This window comes from Tetranychus urticae, chromosome 3 (genome assembly GCF_039701765.1).
Source record: "Tetranychus urticae isolate SD_2017Ah chromosome 3, NJAU_TeUrti_SD_1.0, whole genome shotgun sequence".
In the NCBI taxonomy this organism is placed as follows: Eukaryota; Metazoa; Arthropoda; class Arachnida; order Trombidiformes; family Tetranychidae; genus Tetranychus; species Tetranychus urticae.
Window position 1 is genome coordinate 12,293,764 of NC_142960.1, and position 23,299 is coordinate 12,317,062.

At 31.4% G+C, this 23,299-nt stretch overlaps 1 protein-coding gene across 1 annotated transcript in view; it reads right to left on the reverse strand.

Moving 5' to 3' along the window:
• The window catches only part of LOC107359487 (SCY1-like protein 2), a 48,139-nt gene extending 25,241 nt beyond the window's left edge, over positions 1-22,898 (reverse strand). Inside the window, exons 1-7 of the mRNA XM_015925965.3 lie at positions 22,101-22,898; positions 20,539-20,853; positions 19,990-20,136; positions 17,511-17,726; positions 17,341-17,457; positions 14,290-14,415; positions 7,469-7,645 (exon numbers count right to left, since the gene is read on the reverse strand). Coding sequence (XP_015781451.1) covers positions 7,469-7,645; positions 14,290-14,415; positions 17,341-17,457; positions 17,511-17,726; positions 19,990-20,136; positions 20,539-20,853; positions 22,101-22,295 — 1,293 coding nt within the window. The 5' untranslated portion in view covers positions 22,296-22,898. The remainder of the gene's footprint in view (positions 1-7,468; positions 7,646-14,289; positions 14,416-17,340; positions 17,458-17,510; positions 17,727-19,989; positions 20,137-20,538; positions 20,854-22,100) is intronic.
• Positions 22,899-23,299: the final 401 nt, after the last annotated feature.

The following is a 23,299-nucleotide window of genomic DNA, read 5'->3' on the forward strand; positions in this document are numbered from 1 at the left end:
AAAAGATTCTCATCATTTAGATATTGAATCATTTTTGAAATGAATTCAGTTACTCGTCTCGTTGGTAAACCTGATTGACAGTTGACTGAATCATGAATTTTCGATTCTCTACGAAAAAAAATGTTAGACTCAATATCAAACGATAACAATGAACTAGGAATGTTTAGCAATTCTTTTTTCTTGTTTCACAAAAGTCGTAATAATAGACACAAAAAAGTCGAAACACTTGAAGAAATAAAAGTTGATGTGAAAGGTAAAGAGTTGTAGATATGAGAAACAAAAGGTAAAGAGAAAAATAATGAATATGAAAAAAGAAGAAAATTGCTCATGGAAAAAGTTCTTCTTCTTCTTACCTCAAGGTTGACTTTTTGGCCATTCATATTCACATGGATTTCGCTCTTGGAAAATGAATCTTCATTATTTGCTTTCAACATTAGTTTTAGCTTTTCTTCCCTGTCAACATAATCTAACTCTGTAGTTGGCATTTGTACATTAGAATGGACAATGGAAATGGAAAAAAGTGGAAACGAAAATCGGAACAAATTAATTGACCATTGAAACAAAGGAAATATTGTCAAATCTTTATCTTCACTATTAATAGATTATGTGAAAGCTATTAAGGGTTTGAGGCTCAGTTTGGAGGGAAATGTCTTTATCCAAGATTATCCTTTCAAAGGTAATAGGAAAGGTAAGATTTACACTTGAACAGAAAGTTTCAACCATTAATATCGAAAATATGGTTTGTTCCATTTTATCATCGAATGATTGCATTTCGAACGATTGATTGATATTGAACGTAATTTGGTTCTAAAATCAATGTTTCATGGATTCATCATTTTCTTTATTAGTGCTCATGCAAGAATGTCTAATAGAAAGGTTTAGTGTTGGATCGTGATGAAAATTTGAAACCTTGATCCAGTTTCGAATATTTTCTTTGGAATTTTGTTTAAATCTAGAGATATATGAATATTTAGAAATGAATGCAAATTATTCAGACAAAAATTCTTTTAAATCATGATTAATGCAGTTTTTGATCCGGACCAAGAATGAAAACATGAAATTTCGAAACTATGAATAAGAATAAATAATGAAAATGAAATGTATCATGAAATGTTCTAAATATGAATATAATTGCTTTAAATCAAATAAAAGGTTTAATAATTTGCCTAATATCGATCTAAATATTTTCTGCATTTTCGAAACAAAATTATTCTTGACTGAATTTTCAAGAATTCAGTTTAAGTAGCAAAATTCCAAAAAAGCGGTTTATCTACAAATTCTTGCAGCTTCTATTTTTCCAATCCTGGTTCATCGAAATTATTTTACGAAAATTTCGATCCTGAAACAGTCGAATCGATTTAAAGTGACATAAAAATGAAGATTTTATCAGCATCGATCGAAAATCCATGAGAAAACTACTGGTTTTTTCCTCAATTTTTGTCAGAAATCTTTCAGCATTTGGCTTCAATTTTTCGAGATTTCAAATCAAACAACTTGAATAATCGGTTTCTTTTCGCAATTAAATTTTTTCGAATTTCGATTCTGAAACAGTCAATTCGATAAAGCAATTTAACAATATCAAGTGATCCTTCAACCTGCAAACTGAATATTCAATGTTTGATTTTTGATGAGAATGGAGTGAGAAAAAAAGGTTGCGATTCCCAAAATAGGTAAATATTTTTCTTGCATTTACTATTTACGGAAGTAAACAGGAGCATGTAAAGGAAATACCTGTCACCAATTGTCAACCTGAGAGAGCAAATGATGATAATGGTAATCATAATCTGATATTGGGATTCTTTTTTCTTCTCACCTAACCATGAAAGTGCATCAATAATCAGAGAGAGCAGAAGAAGAAAAAAAAAGTCAATAACAAGTAAATAAGGTAAATGATACTGTAAAGAGCATTCAGATAGTCCAAGGTTGGGAATGAAGTTGCAAGTAAAGCAGGGAGTGAGACTGGGAGTGCAACTGGGAGTGAAGCTGGAATTAAGAGGAAAAAAAGTAAATTCTTATAAACACAGAATTCTGGTTGATGGTTTGTTATCGTGATACTTTATCCTCCTCCTAATCATCCTCAGCATCCTACATCTTTTCCTTCATCTTACCTTCCACCCGATACAATCTTATAATAATATTATTATCACTATCATTATTTATCGCTCTTCTCCTTTTTTATCTTCTATTTACTTAACTCTTTTCCCTGCATTCTTTATTCATCTTTAACTTCCATGTTTCATCACATCATTTGACTGAACCATATTAAAATAAAGATACTTTTAACCTTGATGTACATGATAATATATCCGCTGTGCTTCCTCATCCTTCTCATCCAAGAACCTTAATCTAGCCTTTATTATTCTCGCCTCTTCTCCATCCTCATATCCTACAATTTAGCCAGATAACAGTTTTATTTGTTTGCCTCAACTAATAATCATATGTAATAAGGATAATATCACAACATTTATTTTTACCTTCCCTGTGAGTCCATTAAATGGTAGCTTTGGTTATCATTATCTTGGCTTTATCCAAAATTGTTGCCAATTCTGTTTCAACATTCCATTTGAAATGAAAAGTAAATCACAGTTTTATCTCTCGTAATGAATCAACATCATCATTATCATGCTCACGATCATTATCAAGTTGCAAGTTGAGTTCTCAAGAAATGTTCTTGTTCTCCATTCCATTCAAATTGTTCAACTCTTATTAAAACTAATTGTTTCCCTTCTTTGATCAACTTTAAGTAAAAACTGTTGATGCTGAAAAATATCATTATTCATTTAATAATAATGATGCTGGAAAAAAGAGGAAGGAAAAGGAAACCATTATTTACAGGTTGTCGGTATTGATTAAGAAATGGCAAAATAATTGATTGTTGGGAATTTATATCATTTAATTGATTATTTCAATTTCTTTGCATTTCTCCAGTTCTCAGCATAATTGTTTTCCTTTGTAATAACAGGGATTGAAATTGTTCGTGAACAAGACTAGATAATTGAGGGAAAATTTGTTTTTAATCACTCAATCAAAGGTGATTTAACCATCAATTTCAACAGTTCTTAACTCGATGCTCTTTCTTTATCTTTAATCATCATCTGCAATATCATTAAATGATCTAATTTTCTTTTTCTATTTGATTTATTTTCTTTTCTCTTCTCTTCCCTTCCTTGTCCTCAACTCATTCAAAAACTCATTACTAATCAATTGTAAGTTTGGTCAAGAGTTGAATGTTTCAAAGGTTGATTAGGTTGAGAATGATTAATTTAAAGATGGAATTAACTCTTTTTTTCCTCACCATTTTAGATACAATTATAACCGATCCGAGAATTTGTTTTATTATTAGCTGAAAAGGAACAATTCCCAATGAGCAAAAAGGCAACTGATGAGTTACTTGGAGGAGGTTAAGCAGGTGAACAAGTTTAAATTGAAATGGCCAATAGTTTACGGTGAATCAAGATTTAATCAGCAAAACCCAAGGAACCAACTTTTCCATCAAATAAGCTGTCTTCACAGTCTTTTCAGTCTTTGATTCTCTCGATCAATCAGCAAAGTATTACATTGAAAAAGTACAGAAAACCAGAAAATGAAAAGGAAAAATGAAACTTTTCAACTTCGCAATGAAAACAATAGAGACTAAAATGCTTCTTTGTAACAGTGACTTTCCTCAGCTAATTACTGACAAAACTTAATCTCAATATTCCTCATTCCCACCTTTTATATGACAATCCTGGACAATCAAAATTCGTTGCACCATTCAGTCCAACAAAACTATCATTCAAACCATATTCTGGATAATTTCTGGTTCACTTGCAAGTTGATTGTCTGATGAAGCTCAAGTTGTGCCAGCCGAATGATTGAACTGCTACTTCTAACCTTAACGGGATTAAAACGAGCAAATCTGTCAACTAAACCTTGATGCACTTCAACACGATTCGGACACGAACATGGACTCAAACTAATTTTGTTCTACTTCAAGCTCGATTGCAAAGACTTTGTATTATGCATTCGAATAAACATGAAAACTGACCGCAAATGCTATGGATTTGTATTGCATTAACTAATGTATTGTCTGGTTAAATCCAAATAATAAGAATTTGTAATTGAATTTAGCTTAAATATAAATTAAACTGCTTTCTTCTGTAATTGAATTCTGCATTGAAGCATCATTTATTTCAAATCTATACATGTTTTCTGTTTTGATAGTTCCACGAAAACTGATTGCTTGAGTATAATTTGCTTTCTAATTTATTAATTTCTGGGTAATGAACGTATAGAATTGATTATTTCCTGGTAAAAGGAAAGATCAGTTTGATTTTAAGTCGTTTTGATGCCTTTTGTTACTTGCAATTGGCCATTAACCAGTTTTGCCTTTAGCTGAAAGCAATTCAATCCGACAATCATTCAAAGTGATGTCTCCAGATCTGGTCTGAGATGTGAATAAATCTCAAAGTGTTTCAAGTTAACATACTTTACTCGACTCACTTTATCACTTAACCTACTGGCTAAACTATTAATAAAATGTCACTAAACGATTTTATTGTTTTTTTCTTGTCACTTACAAATTTAATAAGTAGCAATATTAATATTTTCAAATAACCTCATTGAACTACTTTACGTAGACTTTACCTTAACTCTTACCAATCCAATATCGATTGGTGATCTACAAGTAATCACTCTTCGCTGCAGTAATGATACAAGTTTGACGTGATATAAATATTGTGATGAATAATAGAGAATCTACAAGCAGAAATGAGATTTTTTTGTTTGATAAATGAAAAAAAAAGTCTGTACAGCTAAACAGAATGCTGAATTATGATGGTTTCATCACAAAAAAGGTTGTTTCAATTTTTGCATTTACCATTTGCCACAGTAATAACAAAGTAATAAAGATAGTAATAAAAATACTAGTAATAATCATCATAATGATAATCAACAATAATAGCATAATAGAGCTAATAACAGTTGCATGATGCGAAATCATGAACTAGCATCACAAATCATTCCAATCAACAGCATGGAAAATACTTGGATAGACACTTAGAACAGTCATTTTGGTTAGAAAAGAAACGCTTTTATCCAAAAACTTCTAAAAATAAATTCTAGTTAACCAGTTGAATGCATAAAAACGCCGCAAACAACAGTTTAACATCTTTTAACAAGATTTGCATAAACTAAGCTAACTAAAGAAGCATAAAATGTTTCGGGAAATAGCAGAAGATGTCAAGACAATTAGTACCAAGCGTTTTTCGCTCTACAAGAAACGAATCTGCTGTTTGCCTTTCGATCTACAGAGTCATGGGCCTTTAGAGCTAAACAAAATCCTTGACTTTGCACTCTTTATGCTTCTCTAAGTGGCTTCAATTGCTTCCATCAGAAGTTTGTTCAAACGGTTAACTTCAGTCAACTTGAAGCGTTTTTCATCATTCCACCTATCATTAGGATTTGACCGGTGAAAGTTTCGTATGCAAATAAATTCTCATTCACTAGTTGAATGCATAAAAACGCTGTTAACAAAAGTTTAACATCTTTTAGCAAGAAGTGAGTAAACTAAGCTTAACAAAAGAAGCCAAAACTGTTTCATTGCAACGGGAATAGCAAACCGCTTTGACTGCGATTAGAAGCAAGCGTTTTGCGTTAGACGAAAGGCAAGTTTCTGACTGTTTGCCTTTTGATCTTCAAAGTTCTAGGACTTTAGAGTTGCAAATCCTTGACTTTGCATTCTTTATGCTTCTAAAGTGACTTCAATTGCTCCAAAAGAGGTACATTCAAATGGTTAGGTCTGGTAAGTTGACAGTATTTTCAAGCTTCTAAGCTTCTATCATTAGGAATTGACCTGTGAAAGTTGAACGTGGAAAACATTTTGATGATGAAAGGAAAGTTTAACTCGAATATGCACTTTATTGTGGAAAATATGAAAGTGAAAGTCGCTTGTTGTCAATAGACAATGAAAATGTGTTTCATTTACAGTTTAATATCAAGATGAACATTAAACAGCATAAGTACTTAGACTTATTATTCAAGTTATCATAAAGTTTACTGTTTACTTTCTGCATTAGATTGGTTAAGTGTTTAACCAGTGAATATGAGGAGATGAAAGAGGTCACATTAATTTGCATAACTGTAAGTTGAAGTGATGAGAGTAAAGATGATATTGCAAGTTGCAAGATGGAAAAAGATGAAAATTAGTTTAAATAAGTATTTAGATTGCATGTAAAAGACAGTGAATTGTGCTGAGAATACGAATAAAGGTTAATAACATCATTTTGGATCAATTTTATTCTCTTATGCAAACAGTTAGGAACAGTTTACCTGAACAAGTAAAGGTAACACTAGAAATGGTCAAAGAGAATGATTATTACTGCAAAGAAAAACATTATTCGGAATATTTAATCCCAATATTCCTTAACCAGTCTCATGATCTAAGGAATGATGCGATTCAGTGTTGAAGTTTTATAATTAACTAATCAATGGTACAAAATGATTTCTCATTTAAAACCATTATTCTCTGTGTATTCCTCATGAAAAGGCCAGAAGAAGAAAACAAAATTTCTAAAGGTAATATTCGTGTTCTTCCGTTGTGATAACTTTCCCATTTCATGGAAGGATAACTTTCTGAAAATGATGATCATGAAGAGAGTAAAGAAAGTGAAATATCAGCTAATAGCTATTTTCTGGTTATTATTGTGAAAGAAAATTCTCTTCAACCTTCGATATATTTCCAGTTGAAAGGTTACTTTTCCTTCTTCTCTTGACCTTTATTTGGACCAAAAACTTTGATCAACATTTAAATCGATTGCACAAATCATAATTGATCAGTTTTTGCCCTCTTTGTGACTCCATTACCGTCCAAGAGTTACATTTGTTTAATTACGAGAACTAATTGAAGGAAAAACAATTTACGGAAATTGAATTGAAATTAAAACTAAAAGGTTGAAGACAAAAGCAAAGCCAACAATTTTACACTTTCAAACCAATTATTATTCGAATCATTATTCAAATGTAATTTGGCCTTTTCTGGTTTTGTCTCTCCTCTCCTTGTACTATTTGTTTAGCATAAAATTATTTCTCATTCAAACAGTGTTTTTAATGCATTCATTGTAAAGTGAACACACTTATAACCCTTGAATATTTTCAAGTCACGGAAACGTCAAAACTAATTAATAGACAAGTTAATCAATAGAATCAGGAAAGAGCAACTTGAACAATTCGGTAGCAACTAGAATGGTAAAAAAGGTTGAGACAGAAGCAGGAAAACGAAACTCTTCCTTTCGATTGACCGTATAAATGTGATTAACGATTGCAATTAAAAATTAATTTCATTCAATTGCAAACAAATTACAAACTAACTCTTTGAATTGATTAAAGTTAACAACGAAACGCAATTCCGTCCAACAGAATTGAATATTCAACAAACAAATGAAAATGTTCAAAAGCGTTGCATTGAGTGTTGATGGAAAATTAGTTTTACCTGAACTGATTTGGGTGCTTGGTAAAGATTCCGAATGATTGGAAGAATATAATTTTGATATTCGTCTGTGTTGCATTCCTCAATGATGTAGAGAATGGGTTGAAGGGCGGCTGCAAGAACATCGTTGAATTGAAGCTCAGCACTGATGGTTGGTAGAATATGTTGGAACCACATTTTCTGTAAAAGATTATGGGAATAAAGAATTAGTTTTCAATGGAACAAATGTGTTCTTTTTCGATGTGAAATGTTACTTTTTTGTCTTTTACTGTTTGTTGTGTTTTGTTTATCCTCGACTCTTGTTTGATTTATATCAATACACTTTGTTTGGACATTTATTATGACAGAAGCATGAGTTTTCATTGGATTGCTCAATATCATGGAATATAAATTTATTGCATTTATTGTTTTATTCCCATAATTATAATCATTAGACTTTTGAGCTTATTTTTTGTTCGTTTTTGACTGAACAACAAATGAACACTTTTAATGCAAATGTATTTATGGTAAAAGTCAATGATGATAATGGAAATAATATCAATACTAATTATTCCGAGCTTGCAATTGAATGGAGTAAATGGAAACAAAAGTTTTCTTCTTTCTTTTTATTTCTCATTATTTGTACATTCAATTAGCTTTTATATCATGTTTTGCAGTTCAATTATTCAAGCCAAGTTGAGATATTTTCTCACTTTTACTTTCGTTCTCTGTATCATTATCATGGCTGTTATTAATATTCATGAAAATGAAGTTCCCAAAAAATGGTTAAATCTTCAAGTAGGCTGGATAATTTAATGAGCTATTTAATGAGAATCAATCAAATTGGTTTATAATTTATTAGCTCGTTCAACCAACCAATAATCCAGTTCTACCTTTTCGGTGTTAAATAGAAAAGATGACTGTTAATCAGCATTTCATGGTGCAAATGTTTCATAATGATAAGTGGATTGAGATGGCAAATGAACCATTCGGGCAATCGAGAAAATAAAGTTTTCTCCATTCGATCGACTCTCAAGTTTTACTTAAATGTTGTTTAGCTAATAATTAGTTGTTAATAAACTCATATTGAGCCCTGATTAGCGAGTAGCCAAACAGAGCATTGAAATATAATTGAAACTATCGACTATTCTGTCCATTCAATTGAACTACTGAATAGTTTTGACTCTATTTTCTGTCGTTACGACTATTATTGATCTTTAAAAATCTTTGCAAACTAGATTCTACTTGAGCATTGACACATATTCAACTATTGCAGTTTTTGCATTGCCATTTGTTGAAATTATATAAGGGAATTTCGCTTTTCTAATCAAAGAAAAAACTCGAAATTTCTTATTCTTTCGCTTGCAATTAGCTAAACATCAAACTGACCAAAAATAAAACAGAAAACTGAATATTCGTAAATTGTTTTGGATATTGAAAGATATCTGTTTAACATATTGGTCAAGCATGGTAATACTACTGTAATTGATCGAATCAAGTAACTAATCAAGAATTTTCTTTAGGTGATCTTTTTATTGATATAAAATTCAATACAATACACACTTGGAGTCACTGGGAACTCCAAGTCAATGAGGAAACATTTAAAATAATAGAACTATAATAATAATCAGTTATAACTTTATTTTCGACTTTATTATTTTAAAGAAAACAATTTTTGATTTAAAGCTAAGAAAGCAACTTCTTCTGCAGAACCATTTCTCATTTCTAATCAAATCGCGCTGCAAACTCTTCTGTCAGCTATCGTTGCCATGATGATACTGGACCTCATGAGCTTGCAGTTTCTCAGCGCAACGAAAGCATGAATTGGTTTAATTCTAATGAAAAATGCTTCATGCTTCGGGTCAAGCTTAGCCAAATTTTTCATCAAACTTTATTGCCGTTTGTTTTGCATTATCATTGAAACAAATTATTAATATCTTTCAAAGTCTCATACAATTCAGAATAGAAACTTGTTCAAACTCGAAATATTGAAAGCCAAGTTTATAGTCGTCCTTGAGTTTACAAAAGTTCTTGGAAAAGTGAAAAAATGTTGACAGGGCATTCTTAAGTTAACAACCTGTCAACATAAAACTGTCAAATTGAATTTGTACAGCTTTTCTTCAGACAATATTGACCTTGAAACGTATAACAGGTTATCTTGATGAACCTGACTTTGTTGAGCACAAGATTGAGATCAGACAATTTGGGTTAAACATTCGTCTCTGGACCAACAAGATAATATAACAATGTCTTAAGATCGCAATAAAAGGAGCGAAACAACAATCGTTATCAATCAATTTTGCAATAAACATTTTCAGGTTAGATTGAAGTTTGGAACAAACAAAGGCGGCGAAATTGAAGGAAAGGGAAAAATTGCAAGATTGACTTTTGATTCTAAAGAAAAGGTGAGTCAAAGAAAATGGAGAAATAATAATGTAATAGCTGGTTGTAGGTGATAATTCAATTGATTCAATTTTTGGGTGAGAAAAGAATGAAACTCATTGAAGGTAAAGAAAAATTGTCAAATAATCTGAAAGAAAAAACGAAACTTTATCGACTTGGAAACAACTTTTGTCACTTTTTTTCTTCTTCTTCCCTTAAACATCTACTTTAGACAGTTTCAAAGCTATTTTCATACAAAACAACAAGCAAAGAGAGTTTATTATTGAAGAGATTTTGTCTTTTCTCTGGCAAACTTCATTCCTTCCCTGGTCTACCTTATTGATGGTAACGTTGATGATACCCGATCACACATTTGACACTAAGGATGTACAAGTTGAGGAAAAAAGTGAAATGATTGTGGATAAGTGATGAGAATATGAGAAGAAGAGAATCAAGAGGAAAAAAAGTGATAAAAAAAGACTTAAGGTTCGTCTTTGAAATCTCAAGTTGAGATTTTTCTTTTCCCTTACTTTTCCATCTTCTCCTTACTCAATTCCCTGTTATCAAAATGTTGTGAAGATTCTTGAGTCTACTTTGCTCAGTGTTCAGGGTAAACAGTAATATCTTTCAACTACAATAACATTTGACAAATCAACATGTTGATGGGATTCTGTGATGAGTTGCTAAGTCGACTGTTTATTGTCCATTAAGTTGCTTCTCAGGAGGCAAAAGATATTTCAAATGATAAGTATCTCTGTGTTTAAGGTAAAGTATTAAAGCACTTGTAGCAACATTCAAATCCAAATAATAACAAAAGTAACATTTTTCCTTTCAATAAACTTCGATCAGCGAAAAGGACTGACCACAAAAAGCATTCCAATTCCCCTCAAATTGACACTTGGCTCATTAGAAACTCCAAGATTCTCATCGAGTGTTCCAAGGATCAAACTCATGGAACAAGTTAATTTGTATCTTTCTATTGCGATTGATTCATCAACGAATTCTTTGCAGTTCTAAGACTTAAGACTTAGTGTAAACTTGTAAAACAATACAAACTGAGGAAAAGATTGCAACGAAATGAAAAATCGCTTCGATTTGCGTTGGTCTTTAAGCTCATAAAGAATCGAATTATATTTTCTAGAAAATATTGAGGAATGATGTTTATTGGGAATTTTACATTTCTCTGGATTCTGAGGTTTTCCAGTTCATCTTTCGAGTTGATCTTTCTTTATGAATCTTTAACATTTGCTGTTTGCTCAAAGCATTTACTTAGGACAATTATCTGTAGTCAGTAAAAGTCTGATTCGTTCTCAGGCTGGAATTGCTTCAAAGTCTTGGCATTTAGACTCAGGAGCATTTGAAGCACAAAAGTCGTTCGCAATTGTTTACACTCGTCAAGTATTTAAACATGTCAAGAGCTTTTTATCACAATTTTGAGCTTTTGCTACCTTTACTCGATTCCTTCATTCCTTTCATGGAGTTCAAGTCCAACTGGAATCATACAATTTTCATGGTAAACATTATCACTGTCAATTTATATTCATTTGTTGAAACCATTCTCATTGTTCACCACTTGAAAATGAATGCCTTTGAATTATTGTTATTGCTGTTGAGCAGAAAAATTTAAATGCCATCAATGGAAATAACAGCTTACAATTCATTCTTGATTTACGTTTATATTTTAAAATGTTATCATGGAAAAGAAAAATTTTCTCATTGAACGATAAAAGATGAATTTAACAAGAAAAAATGATTTCTCCTGATCTATTCAACCTTTTTATTTCTTGGTTTTTCAGTTTACTTTTTTTTCTCTACCTTTTTTTTCGTAGATAAATTAATAATAATAGGAATCATAATTGGATAAGAAATGCAGGAAAATGAACCAAAATCTGATGAACATTTTTCATTTGAGCTACTTTTTGTAAAAGCAAAGGAACGGCAAGAAAAATCTGATAATTTTTTCTTCTTCTTTCCTTCCATGGGAAGCATTAGAGCAGTGAAACATTCCTTAATGATTATCATCTGTAACAGCATTCCTGTAGGTAAGATTGAAATTTTTCAGGTGGAAGATGGAAAAGTCTGTTGATTCTGTTAATCCTCTGAATGCAACATTTAATTGAGTTTATCTTTTCTTTAAGTTGACTTGAAAAATGAGAATATTTTCCATCTGATAAAAGAAAATTTCACAGGGAATGACTGGGAAGGAACGAAGGATAAACTTGATTATAAAGTTAAATCGAGTTTGAAAAAGTTCTAAAAATAGTGAAAATAATTAACAAAGTAGGTCATGAATTTGGTGGAAAATCATAATGAAGAGAAATCTGATGAAATCGAAAAAAATGAACTTCAAATTTCGCCATTCAATGTCAATGTTTTCGAAATAAAATGAAAAGGAAAAAAAATTTAAACCCAAATTTCATTGACAGAACCAGTCTGAATACAGAATTTTATCAACCTTGAAAATCTTTTCATCCAGTGTAACCATGGAATAACGATTTTCGAGAAAAAAGTTATCTCACCAAAGATCAAGTTCACAAATCCAATTATAAATTTCAGCTGAACTATCTGATTAATGATCGCTGGTAAAAGAACCTCTGAAAGCAGATTATGAAGATTTTCATTTAAAATTTCATGTTTGTTTGCATGATAACATCAAACAAGTTGGAAAAGTTGAATTTATTAAACTCTGTCTATTCAGAATCTAATTAAATAGTAATGATGGAAAAGCCAATAATTTCATGTTGCAAGAGGAAAAAAAGGTTTCACTTGCATTTGTTCGTCATTGAACATTTGCTCATTAATTTACTCATCGAAAGTGAAACTTGAAAAGAAAGTGAAAAATTTAATCGAAGAGAGAAAAAAAGAAATGAAATTTTTTCTCTTTCTATGAACCATGAAAATACATTTTTTGCCCTTTTTCAATTCATTAATGATTCTTTGCTTGTTCAATTCCATTCTTATAACTATTTAAAACGAGTTTCGCAAACATGAAGCTTATTCAGTTGAATAGATGATGTGAGTAAAGAGAAGAGATGAAAACTATCTTTAGACAATTCTTTGTTCTAAGTTGAAAGGTCAATATTTATCGAGTTTCAAAAAGTGTAAATAAGGTGAGAGCGAAAATTTTCATTTCTAGAACAAAAACTGTTGAGCTCATATTTCTGATTCCAGCTTTTGTTTGGACTTTGTCAGAAGTATCATCAAACAATCATTGGGAATGACGTTCAGGGCAACACATGAAACCATGTTCTTTACCTGAGAAAGATGAATTTTCTGTTCGTTTCTCAACTCATCCTCATCTTTTCATCCTTTTGTTTCGTTTTTTTCCTTCTCTCAACATTTTACTTTTTTTCCTTTTTGCACATTTTACCTTTATTTTTGTCATCTTTTTTCACCTTTCCAAACTTTCATCGCAAACTTGGATATTATTTCACTTTTTTTCGTTCTTTTTCTTTCATCATGATGAGAAAAAAAGACAAAATTCTGGTCGTAAGTAGAGCTTGATGCTTCTAAATTACACTTTTTTTCACATTTTTCTTATTCTTTTTTAAAGATATCTTCATCTTGTTCAACCCATCATCATTTGCTTACAATCATTATCTTGCTGAAAATGATTTTCTTTGTTACTATTTGTTACTCGACTTTGGAAATTTTCCGATGAAAAACAAAATGAACCCAAATCGAACAGAAGATTTCTTCTTGAATCTCGAGTTGATCAACTTGACTGGAAAAGGTCAAGAGGTAAAAATATCTGCTTATGACTACTCAAACTGTTGATTAATAACTGAAAATAGATTAACATTATGACAATATTAATGAAAGTTTCATTGGAAATGAAAATAATAGATTTATTCATTGAATAATGATTATTTTTACTTTTGATATTCAGTGATTAATAATATGCAAGACATGAGTATGGTCATGATGACAAATGTGCCAATCGTTGATCTACCATAATAAATGATTCAATTCATAAATCACTTCGAAAATAATTTCATGGAAAATGTGAAAAGTGACCAACAGAATCTTGAATTTTTCCAGAAAATTTTAACCTTCAGCAGAATTCGCTGATTAAATATGAATAAAAAAAGAATTGAAAAATGAAAAGCAAACAAAATTTTCATTCTTGACAAATTGATGAACAATTATGGACAACGAACTGAGCATTTGACCAACAAAAAGCATTTTAATTGGCTGAATAAAGAACAATGTTTCAATGAGAAAATCCTTTTTTTTGTTTATTCTATTTTCTCACTGAATCACTCAATTTTTCATGAAAGTCAACAATCCAAATTCTTGCTTCAGTTGCTCGTTTCAATCAAAATTTGTGTTATTTTTGTTTCGTTTCCCAAGTCAATCAAAACTTGGAATCTCAATTTTTTCTTCTTCTCTTCAAGTTGCCAAAAAGATGGTTAAAGGGTAACATGATGAATGACTGGGTGAACAAAGTGAACAAAGCTTACCTTTGGGATAGTGCAGAGGACACCTCGAAGGCTTGGATAAAAGTTTGCCTTGTGCATTGAATCTTTCATTTGAATTGTATCGAGATATTGAAGTGCATGAACTCCTTGATCGTGAAAATATTTTATCTGTAAAAATGAATTTTTTTCCAAATTCAAAGGCAGGTAACGGAAAGCGAAACAAAAGGTAATCAGTTAACAGAATTGATTCGAGAGAGAAATGTTTACATTTTTGGACAAAGTATTTAAATTTAAAATGTAAATTATTCATTGTTACTGAGGGAATCCAGTCAATTGTATGCAGAAAACTGAATAAACTTTTTTTTTCTCTCTTTTCATTCGTTGAAGCAGAAACAGAAAGCTCGAGTTTGAGGCTCAATCCATTTTAACCTGAAAAATTTTGAAACCAATATTTATATCCATGACAAGTTGGAGTAAAAATTTGTGCTAAATGTTTATACAAAAGGTTATGCTTGATAAGTTTCACTCCCTGCACTTGGAGTATTTTCTTGATAAATTTACCTCTCTGGATAACATGGACTTTGGCTATACCTTAATATGTCCAAATTATTATCATTATCGTTATTATTCTCATGATTGGCTGTTCCATTACTTTCCATTTTGTGTATCATTTAAGTCTCTACAGTCAATCCCAGTGATAATATCTTTTATCAATCCCTGAATGGATGACATATTATTACTTGCAAAATCAATTCTCCTTATTTTGATATTGTTATCTTCCTTATCTTCTCTGATATTGCATATACAGGGTACTTCAGCTAATTTATTTTGATTATTCACTCTGAGATTAGAGCACTGGAATTTCGTCTAAGGAAATTTCTCAGTTATTCATTTTCTGTATCTCGAGGTCAAAATCATCCGAGGTAATTTTCTGCAAATCACTTCTAGAGATCAGACAAGTGCATTTTAAGAGTTTCAGAGTAAGAAAACTTTAAGGATCGAAGTTTCCAGACTCTATGACAAGGGCTGTAAAAGTTTAAAGTTCAGCATTAGGACTCCCAGTCAACCCAATGACAGCCAACAAGGATTAACAGATCGTCTCACTTGATTTGAGTGTGGATAAGTGCTTGTTATAGAGGTTCTCAACTTGATCTGTAAAGTTTTGTTGCTCCGTAAATTAGACTTGTTATGACCTCTAATATCGTCAGGAGCGATTTCCGAAAAAATGAACTTGAATAACTTGGACCTTGATATAGCAAATGAGCATTTTAAGTCATTTCAGAGTGAATTAATAACCAAAAGAAATCTTAGATTATCTGAAATACCCTGTATTTATAAATATAATAAACAGATAAATAGACAACTGCCTGTGAATGACAAACCTGACCCAACCTCTTGTGAATAATGATCTACTCACCAAGTGGATAATTGACCTTGCAGCTCAACATTTTCCGCTTTTCAGTAGCTTATAATTCACCAGGATTCTTATTCCCAGTAAATCCATAAACTGAATCTTGAGATTTCATCTCGCAACTTTGCCTTACAACTATTAATAACTAATAACTATTGGCTGTGTCACTTGAAATATTAACCTATGCAGGGAAATTTTCGGACAGACAAGATAATCCGCTTCTTTAGGAACTTAAAAGGATAAAGAGTTGAAAACTTTCAGGAATTTTACAAGTGATCATGATTGATGCTGAAGAGTGTAAATTTAGAAAATTTTCTAGAACTATTAATAGTCCAGTATTTATTCAGCTATTTTGGAACTCGCATGGCTCTACATTTTTCTAAAAAAAAGTTCAACTCTAAACGAATTCGAAGCTCTCTTAAAATTCCTGAACTTCGTCAGATTGAAGTATGTTTAATCAATATATTCAACCATAAGTTCATGCTGATGAACTCGTGGAGCAGAATGCCAAGGAATTAGTAGGATTAAAATAAGATAAAAAGATTCACCCTCATATTTCCGAGCGAACAATTGAGTCTCTGAGTATAACTCAAACTCTATCAGAAGAAAGTTCTGATTCTCAGCCATTTATTGTTTCAAATTTTCATTTCCATCTTGATCAGTTCAATTGATGGATTATCTTGATCGAGTTGTCCCAAAATTTCGCTACATATTCAGACATGATTTTGGACTCAAAGCTGGGAAGAAAATTCTCACTCCCAGTAAAATGTGAATTATAACTTTTCATTTTTGGCTTATTACTTTTATTAGTAGCTAAAATACCCAAACGGATAATAAAATATTAATGTTGAAATGTTTATTTTGATATTTTCTCCACTTGGTTTGATCTTCGAAATGCTTCTTGTTGTTTGGCTGATTCACAATTTTTAAACTGCTTTTCGCTTCGCACTGATTCCTCAACAACCATCAACAGTCAGCCTGAAATTTATCATCAGTCAACAGTTTATTTCAACAGTTTAATGGACACTTATTAACTGTCTACTGTATAACCACTCCATCAACTGGGAGTTTTTTTCCTTCCATTGAAGCAACTTTTCACTTTCAATAATTACATTTTTAGGCAACATTTTTCTTAAACCAACTTCAACCAATTCATTTTCATTCTATTAGAATTAATTGTGGATAATAATTTATGCTTTAATGGGTTAAATATTGTAAATATATTGGGTAAAAAAAGCAACTTTGCTATCATTCGGTTTACTGTCAAAATGTGAACAATAAATAGTTTGCCTTTTCAGATGAAACACAACAAATTTTATTGCAACCGTTAAATTTATTAATACAAATATCGAGCTTAAACTTGACAACTTGAACCAGAAAAAAAGGTTTTTCAATGTTTCAGTTTAACAAACTTTTCCTGCTAATTAAATACATTCAAGTGTTCACTTCAAATCAACTTATGGTAATGAAACTGAGCTAATCTGTTCAATTGCTCCACTCTTTTAATCTTTAAGCTTAAACTTAAAAAAATCTTTTCGAGTGTAAAAAGCTTCTGCTCGATCCTCAGATGATTAAACATTTTAAATTAAAGCAAAGTCTTGTTCAATCGACTGGTTAAATATGGAAAGTTATTCAAGCTCAACATTGAATGTGAACTTGACCCAACAAGAAGCGACTCTTACCATAGAAAAGGTATGTGAAGTTGGTCTTTTACGTGAAGCGGGTTCCAAAAGAGCGGGTACATTTTCAGCTAATAAAATAGGCATACGATCCAATAGCTCTTGAACACTTCGATTCAACTGTAGAATGAGAAGAAAATGAAAAATCGAAAAAATAAATTTTGCCAACTTACAGTTTCCAATTGTTTAGTGTAGTTGGCTGTTGATAGATTTGCTTGAATAGGTGATCGACCATTATTAAAAATACTGCATATTAACAGACCAAATGAAAACATATCGCTCTGTGGACTACAAGCGGAAGAAGCTTGAACTTCGGGTGCCATGAAATCTAAATCGGGTTGACTCATTTTCGGTGATTTAGAGGTGAATGCTGGACATGAAACAGGAATCTGCAAAAAATAGATTTAAATGATTTTCTAATTTCTTTTGGTTGACTTTTAATGGTTTTTTTCGCGATTCTTTTGCGTTTTGCTTTTCGAGATCAAATGTTGAACTTTAATTAATATCAATACAAGATTAAGTTTTGAGGAAAACAAAGTGTTCTTTCATCAATGAGATTAAAAGGAATTACAAATGTTTACATGATGAAATTTGATCTTGTTCATGTTAAGGGATTTATTTTTTTGATAATTTTTGGCGATTCCAATGATTGTGCTTGGTTAATCTTTGAAAGGTTAAAATGTTGTGAATACAAGAAGGAAAAGATTAAAATAGATTGACATTTTTTCTTCTTCATTCATGATGGAACTCTTGTATAATCATTTTATTTTCAATTTATTTGATAGACTCAATTGGTGCAAGAAAGAAGAAGATGGAAAAAGATTGGTTTTGAAAAATTTAAAGTTTGCATTGAGAGAGAAATTGTTGAATAAAATGAAATAAACTTAACAAAATTCTGTCTTTCGGAAAGTCTTTAATATCAACTGGGAATTGATAATTCGCTGTTGCAAGTAAACTTGTTGAAAATGAAAATCTTTTATTTTTTGGGCAAAGAAACAAATGTTTTGCTTCTTTGTGTTTTCTTCTTTAGCAGAATTAATTCTTGATTTGACGAGTTCCAAGCTTGAGCTAACTATCATGAGAATTTTAGTATTCATTGAACACCCACAATAAACTGTTTCGTTGACAATCAAAGTAATTGTTATCATATTATTCAATTATTGATAAATATGAATGAGAGTCGAGAAGATAATCACAAGGTTGTGATAAAAGGAACAGAAATGTCAACTTGATTCATTAAGAGGAGGAATCGACTGATACTGATTTTGCCTCAACAATCGTTGACCTTTTCAATGAATAAATTTCAGCGCAACAAAGAAGCAGAGAGTTTCAATGAGAATGAGTTGTGAAAGAAACTTGTTAGATTTTGAATCTGGAATTCGCCTTCGAATCCAGCCTAAATTATTTTTCATATTCTGCATTTTGATTGTGACTTTACTTTGGATAGTTGGTTATTGGTTGACAAGAGTTACCAAACAGAGTTTAGACTTCTTATAATAAGCACGTGAGTTTTCGTCGAAAGAAATGTTAATGCTCAACTTGTTGGAATAAGAACGGTATTTTGGGTATTCATTGATATTTTCAATCTTGCGTCAATTCACGAGAATGATCTTGAATTACTTTTTAACGATATGTTGACATTTGATACAATTTCGGGCTATGTTCGTAGTCCTAAAGAAACCGTTTTATTTTTGCTATAGCGAAAGCATGAGAACATGTCTGAACTTTAACTAACGATAAATTTTTTCCTTAACTCCGATTTCGATGCCCTAAACACCATTCACCTCAGAAAAATTGTGACTTTTGTTTGGCCTGGTTAAAAATATTGAGTACCAACCCCCACTAAAATTTAACTCTTTTCGAACTTTGATGGTTTGCCGAAAAACGACCTTTTATTTGATGGTTACCAAAAGTAAGTCAAACAAAAATTTAACATTTAAGATAAGAATCGGCTGAACATTTGCTGATCTGTGAGCTTTCAAAAGTCTGACTCGACTGGAACACCTTGCATTATTACCAAGTCATTTGCAATTACATGAATGGAAACACCAGAAGTACTTTTTTTTGGTTAGTCAAGGTCCTCAATAGTAATTGAATTCAAATGAAAAATACTACAAAGTAAGCTTCAGTAAAATTAAAAATTTCTTCAACTCGTGGACCAAAGTTCGAACTACTAAAAGCATTTACAAAGTACGTCATTTTTCTTGATTGGACAAGATAAATGGGTTTTAAATTGTCAGGAGCTTAAAATTGATTAACATTTGTTAAATGAATGAAAAGCTTATCCTCAATCTCCAAGGAATGAAAGTCGACAAGTAAATCATATGGAACAGTGAATAAGGTACGAGAATGAATAAAGTTAATTGCATTCAATGAAAATGAGCAGGCTTAACTAATCAAACAATTAGACGTTATCTTTGATTAAAATTGATCAATTCTTTGCTCTTCAAGTTTTTTTCTTCTTTTCATTTTTTACCTTTCAATTTACACCATTCAAAGTTCATTTGTAACCAAGCAATATTTTCAAAGAATAAACTAAATGCAGATTAATTTATCATTAAACAATCATTAGTTGAGTCAGTTATTGAGCTCGAACGCAGCAAAAGAAGAGAAAAATTGTTAAATCAATCGTGAAATCGTCAATCAACTCACCATATTATCACCGTCATTACATTTAACTGTAAACTCGAAACCAGACAATTTCCAAGTTCCCCGTTTATTTATTATCACAGATTGTGGACAGATATTTCGATGGATAATTTTGCATGTATAATGTAGATAAAGGAGGGCCTCAGTGATCTGCCAATGAACAAGTTCATGTCCACAGGTGAGTGCAAAACAAGAATTTTAATGTTTCGTTTTTGGGTTGAAAAGGGAAAAAAGTTTGACATTCCAAATGAAGCTGTTCAACTTTCTCTTTTTGTGTTTCCTTTTCTTTACACGATTCAACAAATGTTGAAGGAGGAAAAAAAGCGTTTCTTCCATTCATGATCAACAACATGAGATGAAATTGAGTGAATTGAAATTGAAATGTAAATTCATTGTTTTCCTCTTCAGTTTATTGTTTTTCCTTCTTCCCTTGAAATTTGATTTCACAAAATTTCATCATTCGATTTGTTTCAAAAAATGGTGAAACCTTTTTTTTCCTTTTCTTTTTCTGTTGCACTATTTTCACTTGTCCAGTCAGGGTCAGATTCTTACCTGGAGTAGTCCATATTTTGTTTCAAATTCAGAGAAAGTGTATTCCCTTAGAACCGAAGGAACTCCCTGTCTTAGTCTATCCTCAAGGTAACCCAATATATTGGCCAGACTGCCGATAATGGGTTCACTGGCAAAGGCAAGGTTATCATTGGTTTCCTCTACTTTGGCGATTATTTGAAGAATCTTGGAATGGCGAAATCGATCCAACTGAAGGGCACCGCACTTTAACACTTCACTGATACACTCTCGACGTTTCCCTGAACTTTTACCAAACTTTTCAGTCCACTTTTTGTCGAAGTAAAACACGGAAACTTCCTGTTGATTAAAGAGAAATTTTCAAATTCTTATTAAGCAATGTTGTCTTCGATCACAATTGTTATCAGATTCAATTGCGCGATATTAAACTGAAAATTTTGATGCGATTTCCATCCAATTAATGATTCTTATTCTCATGCTCATGCAATTCAAATTTCAGCTGACATTTATTTATTTTTAGTATTTTATAAGTTACTTTTATCATTTCAGGAAAACTGGATTCTGGATAATTGATCAGGTTAATTCTGAAAATCAATTTTGTTGTGCTGATCAACATATTTATTGTGCACAAAGAGAGTTGACAGGTCATTGAATAATTAGAATCGATTTACTACAAATTAAGACAAGTTTAATATTGTCTTGGACTTTGAGTTCAGACGAAAACGAGGAACTTTTTTTTGGCCTTCAGCATTTACTAACTTTGATTGAATAGAAAAGTGTCAAAATGTAAGAAAATTTTCAATCAAACCAGAAAATTGAAATAAAATGAAATTTTGAATAACAAAAGTTATTGTTAGAAACTGATTGATTTGTTTTTTCCTGTTTCTCAATATTTCATTTAACTCTTTGAACTTATCATCTTTGGAAAATTAGTTCTCGAGGTTTCAACTTTACAGAAGAAGAACGCGAAAAAATCTGAGAAAAGTTCCGTATTTCAATCCAAGATAAAACTTTGCATCCTGAATACATTTCCTTATATTGACTCGATTTGTAAAATCGAGTTTAATCAAATTCCTAATTTTGTGAAAAATTGAATCAAATTGTAAGTTGAAATTTAACTGAACTAAACCAATAGGAACAAATTATTTTGATTGAATTATTGAAATGGCATTAACGGAAAGCGCAAAATTTCCATGGATCACTTTATCTATTGATCTGTTAAAGGATGAATAAAGTTGATTAATGCAGCGAATAATTTCAATTGAATGCTGAAAGGAAAATGTTAAATGTAAAGGTTTGAAGAAGAAAAAAAAATTCTGTAAAAACTAAACATTTCCTCAATTTTATAACAACATTATCTTAATAACAGGGAAAAGTTTAAATCAAGAGTTGAACTGGAATTTGATTATTACCTGTAATCAAATTATCACATCATTTATGCTGATTATTTGATTGTAAATGTTCTCATGTGTCAATAAACTGATCAAGGTTGGAATTGAACTGAACAATTGATGATGCTGATGATGAGAATGACAATTGATTGATAATTGGATAAGAAAGCAAAAGAACGAAAAAGATGAACAAACCTTTCCATCTGACTTTCTGTAGGCCTCATAGACTTTCCAAGCCAATTCAGGTCCTGCTGATCCAATTTGCTTGCCAATCTCAAAGTACTGGCTGATCGGGTTGTGAAGTGCAGTTTCTGGTGAAGTTGCAGGAATCGGTGTTTGTCCAGCTTGACCCGAGGTTCCTCCAGTTCCACCCTTTAACTTGGCAAACATGTTCGACTCTTTACTTAAAGCAAAAATGAAAGAAACAAAAGAAACACAAAATCGAAGTCACAAAATCCGAAAAATTTGGAAACACTTCAGTCTCGATTGTTTTTCCAAATTGTTATTAAACTAATGAACATTTCAATATATGATTAAAGTTGATCAACTGTTGAACTTGATGAGCTTTTACAGTTGATTTTGAAACTTGAACACACACACAGAATTGGAACAATTGACAAAAAAGATGATTTTCTCTATTCCATCTTTTCTTGTTACTTTAACTTGATTGTTGGCAAAAGGTAAAGTACATTAATGAAAGACTTGTTTTTGTTGGTAATTTGCTTCTTTGATTCATGGCAAACATTGAAAATAAATGAATACTTTTTCACTTCTCTTCTCATGATGATAATGAGCTGATCATCTTTGGTTAGGCACAATAATTAACGCAAAAAAAGAGGTTGACGATGAGATGCTTTTGTTGAGGTTAACATTGTATTTGAGTGAAGAGACATTTTTTGCTCGTTCCGTTCAACACTGTCTTTCAGTTCAATGTTTATCACTGATGAAACTTGCAATTGAAGATAAATGATGATAGGTGAATGGAAGACGAACAGAGAGAGAGAGAGAGAGAGAGAGAGAGAGAGTTTGAACTGTTGCCTTCGAACAGCTATTCTCAGTTAGCCGATTATCACGCAAACTCTACATTTTTCGTTAACTTTGTTATTCCCTGATCATCATCTCTTATCATCTTCATTCCTTGACTCTTCTTTCTTCGTCAGCTTTTGTCTCTTTTCTACCTTTTTTTTCTTACCTTTTCTCTTCCATCATTTCTCATCATTTTCCCTCATTTTCTTATTTTTATCTTCTTTTTTCCATGCTCCACTTTTTACCATAATTAACCCATAATGATCATCCTAATTTCATCTTTTCAAGGCTTCACTTTTTTTTCGTTCATCACCTTTCAAATTTATATTCATTGACAATGTTGAACATCACTTGCTTGCTACTCTATT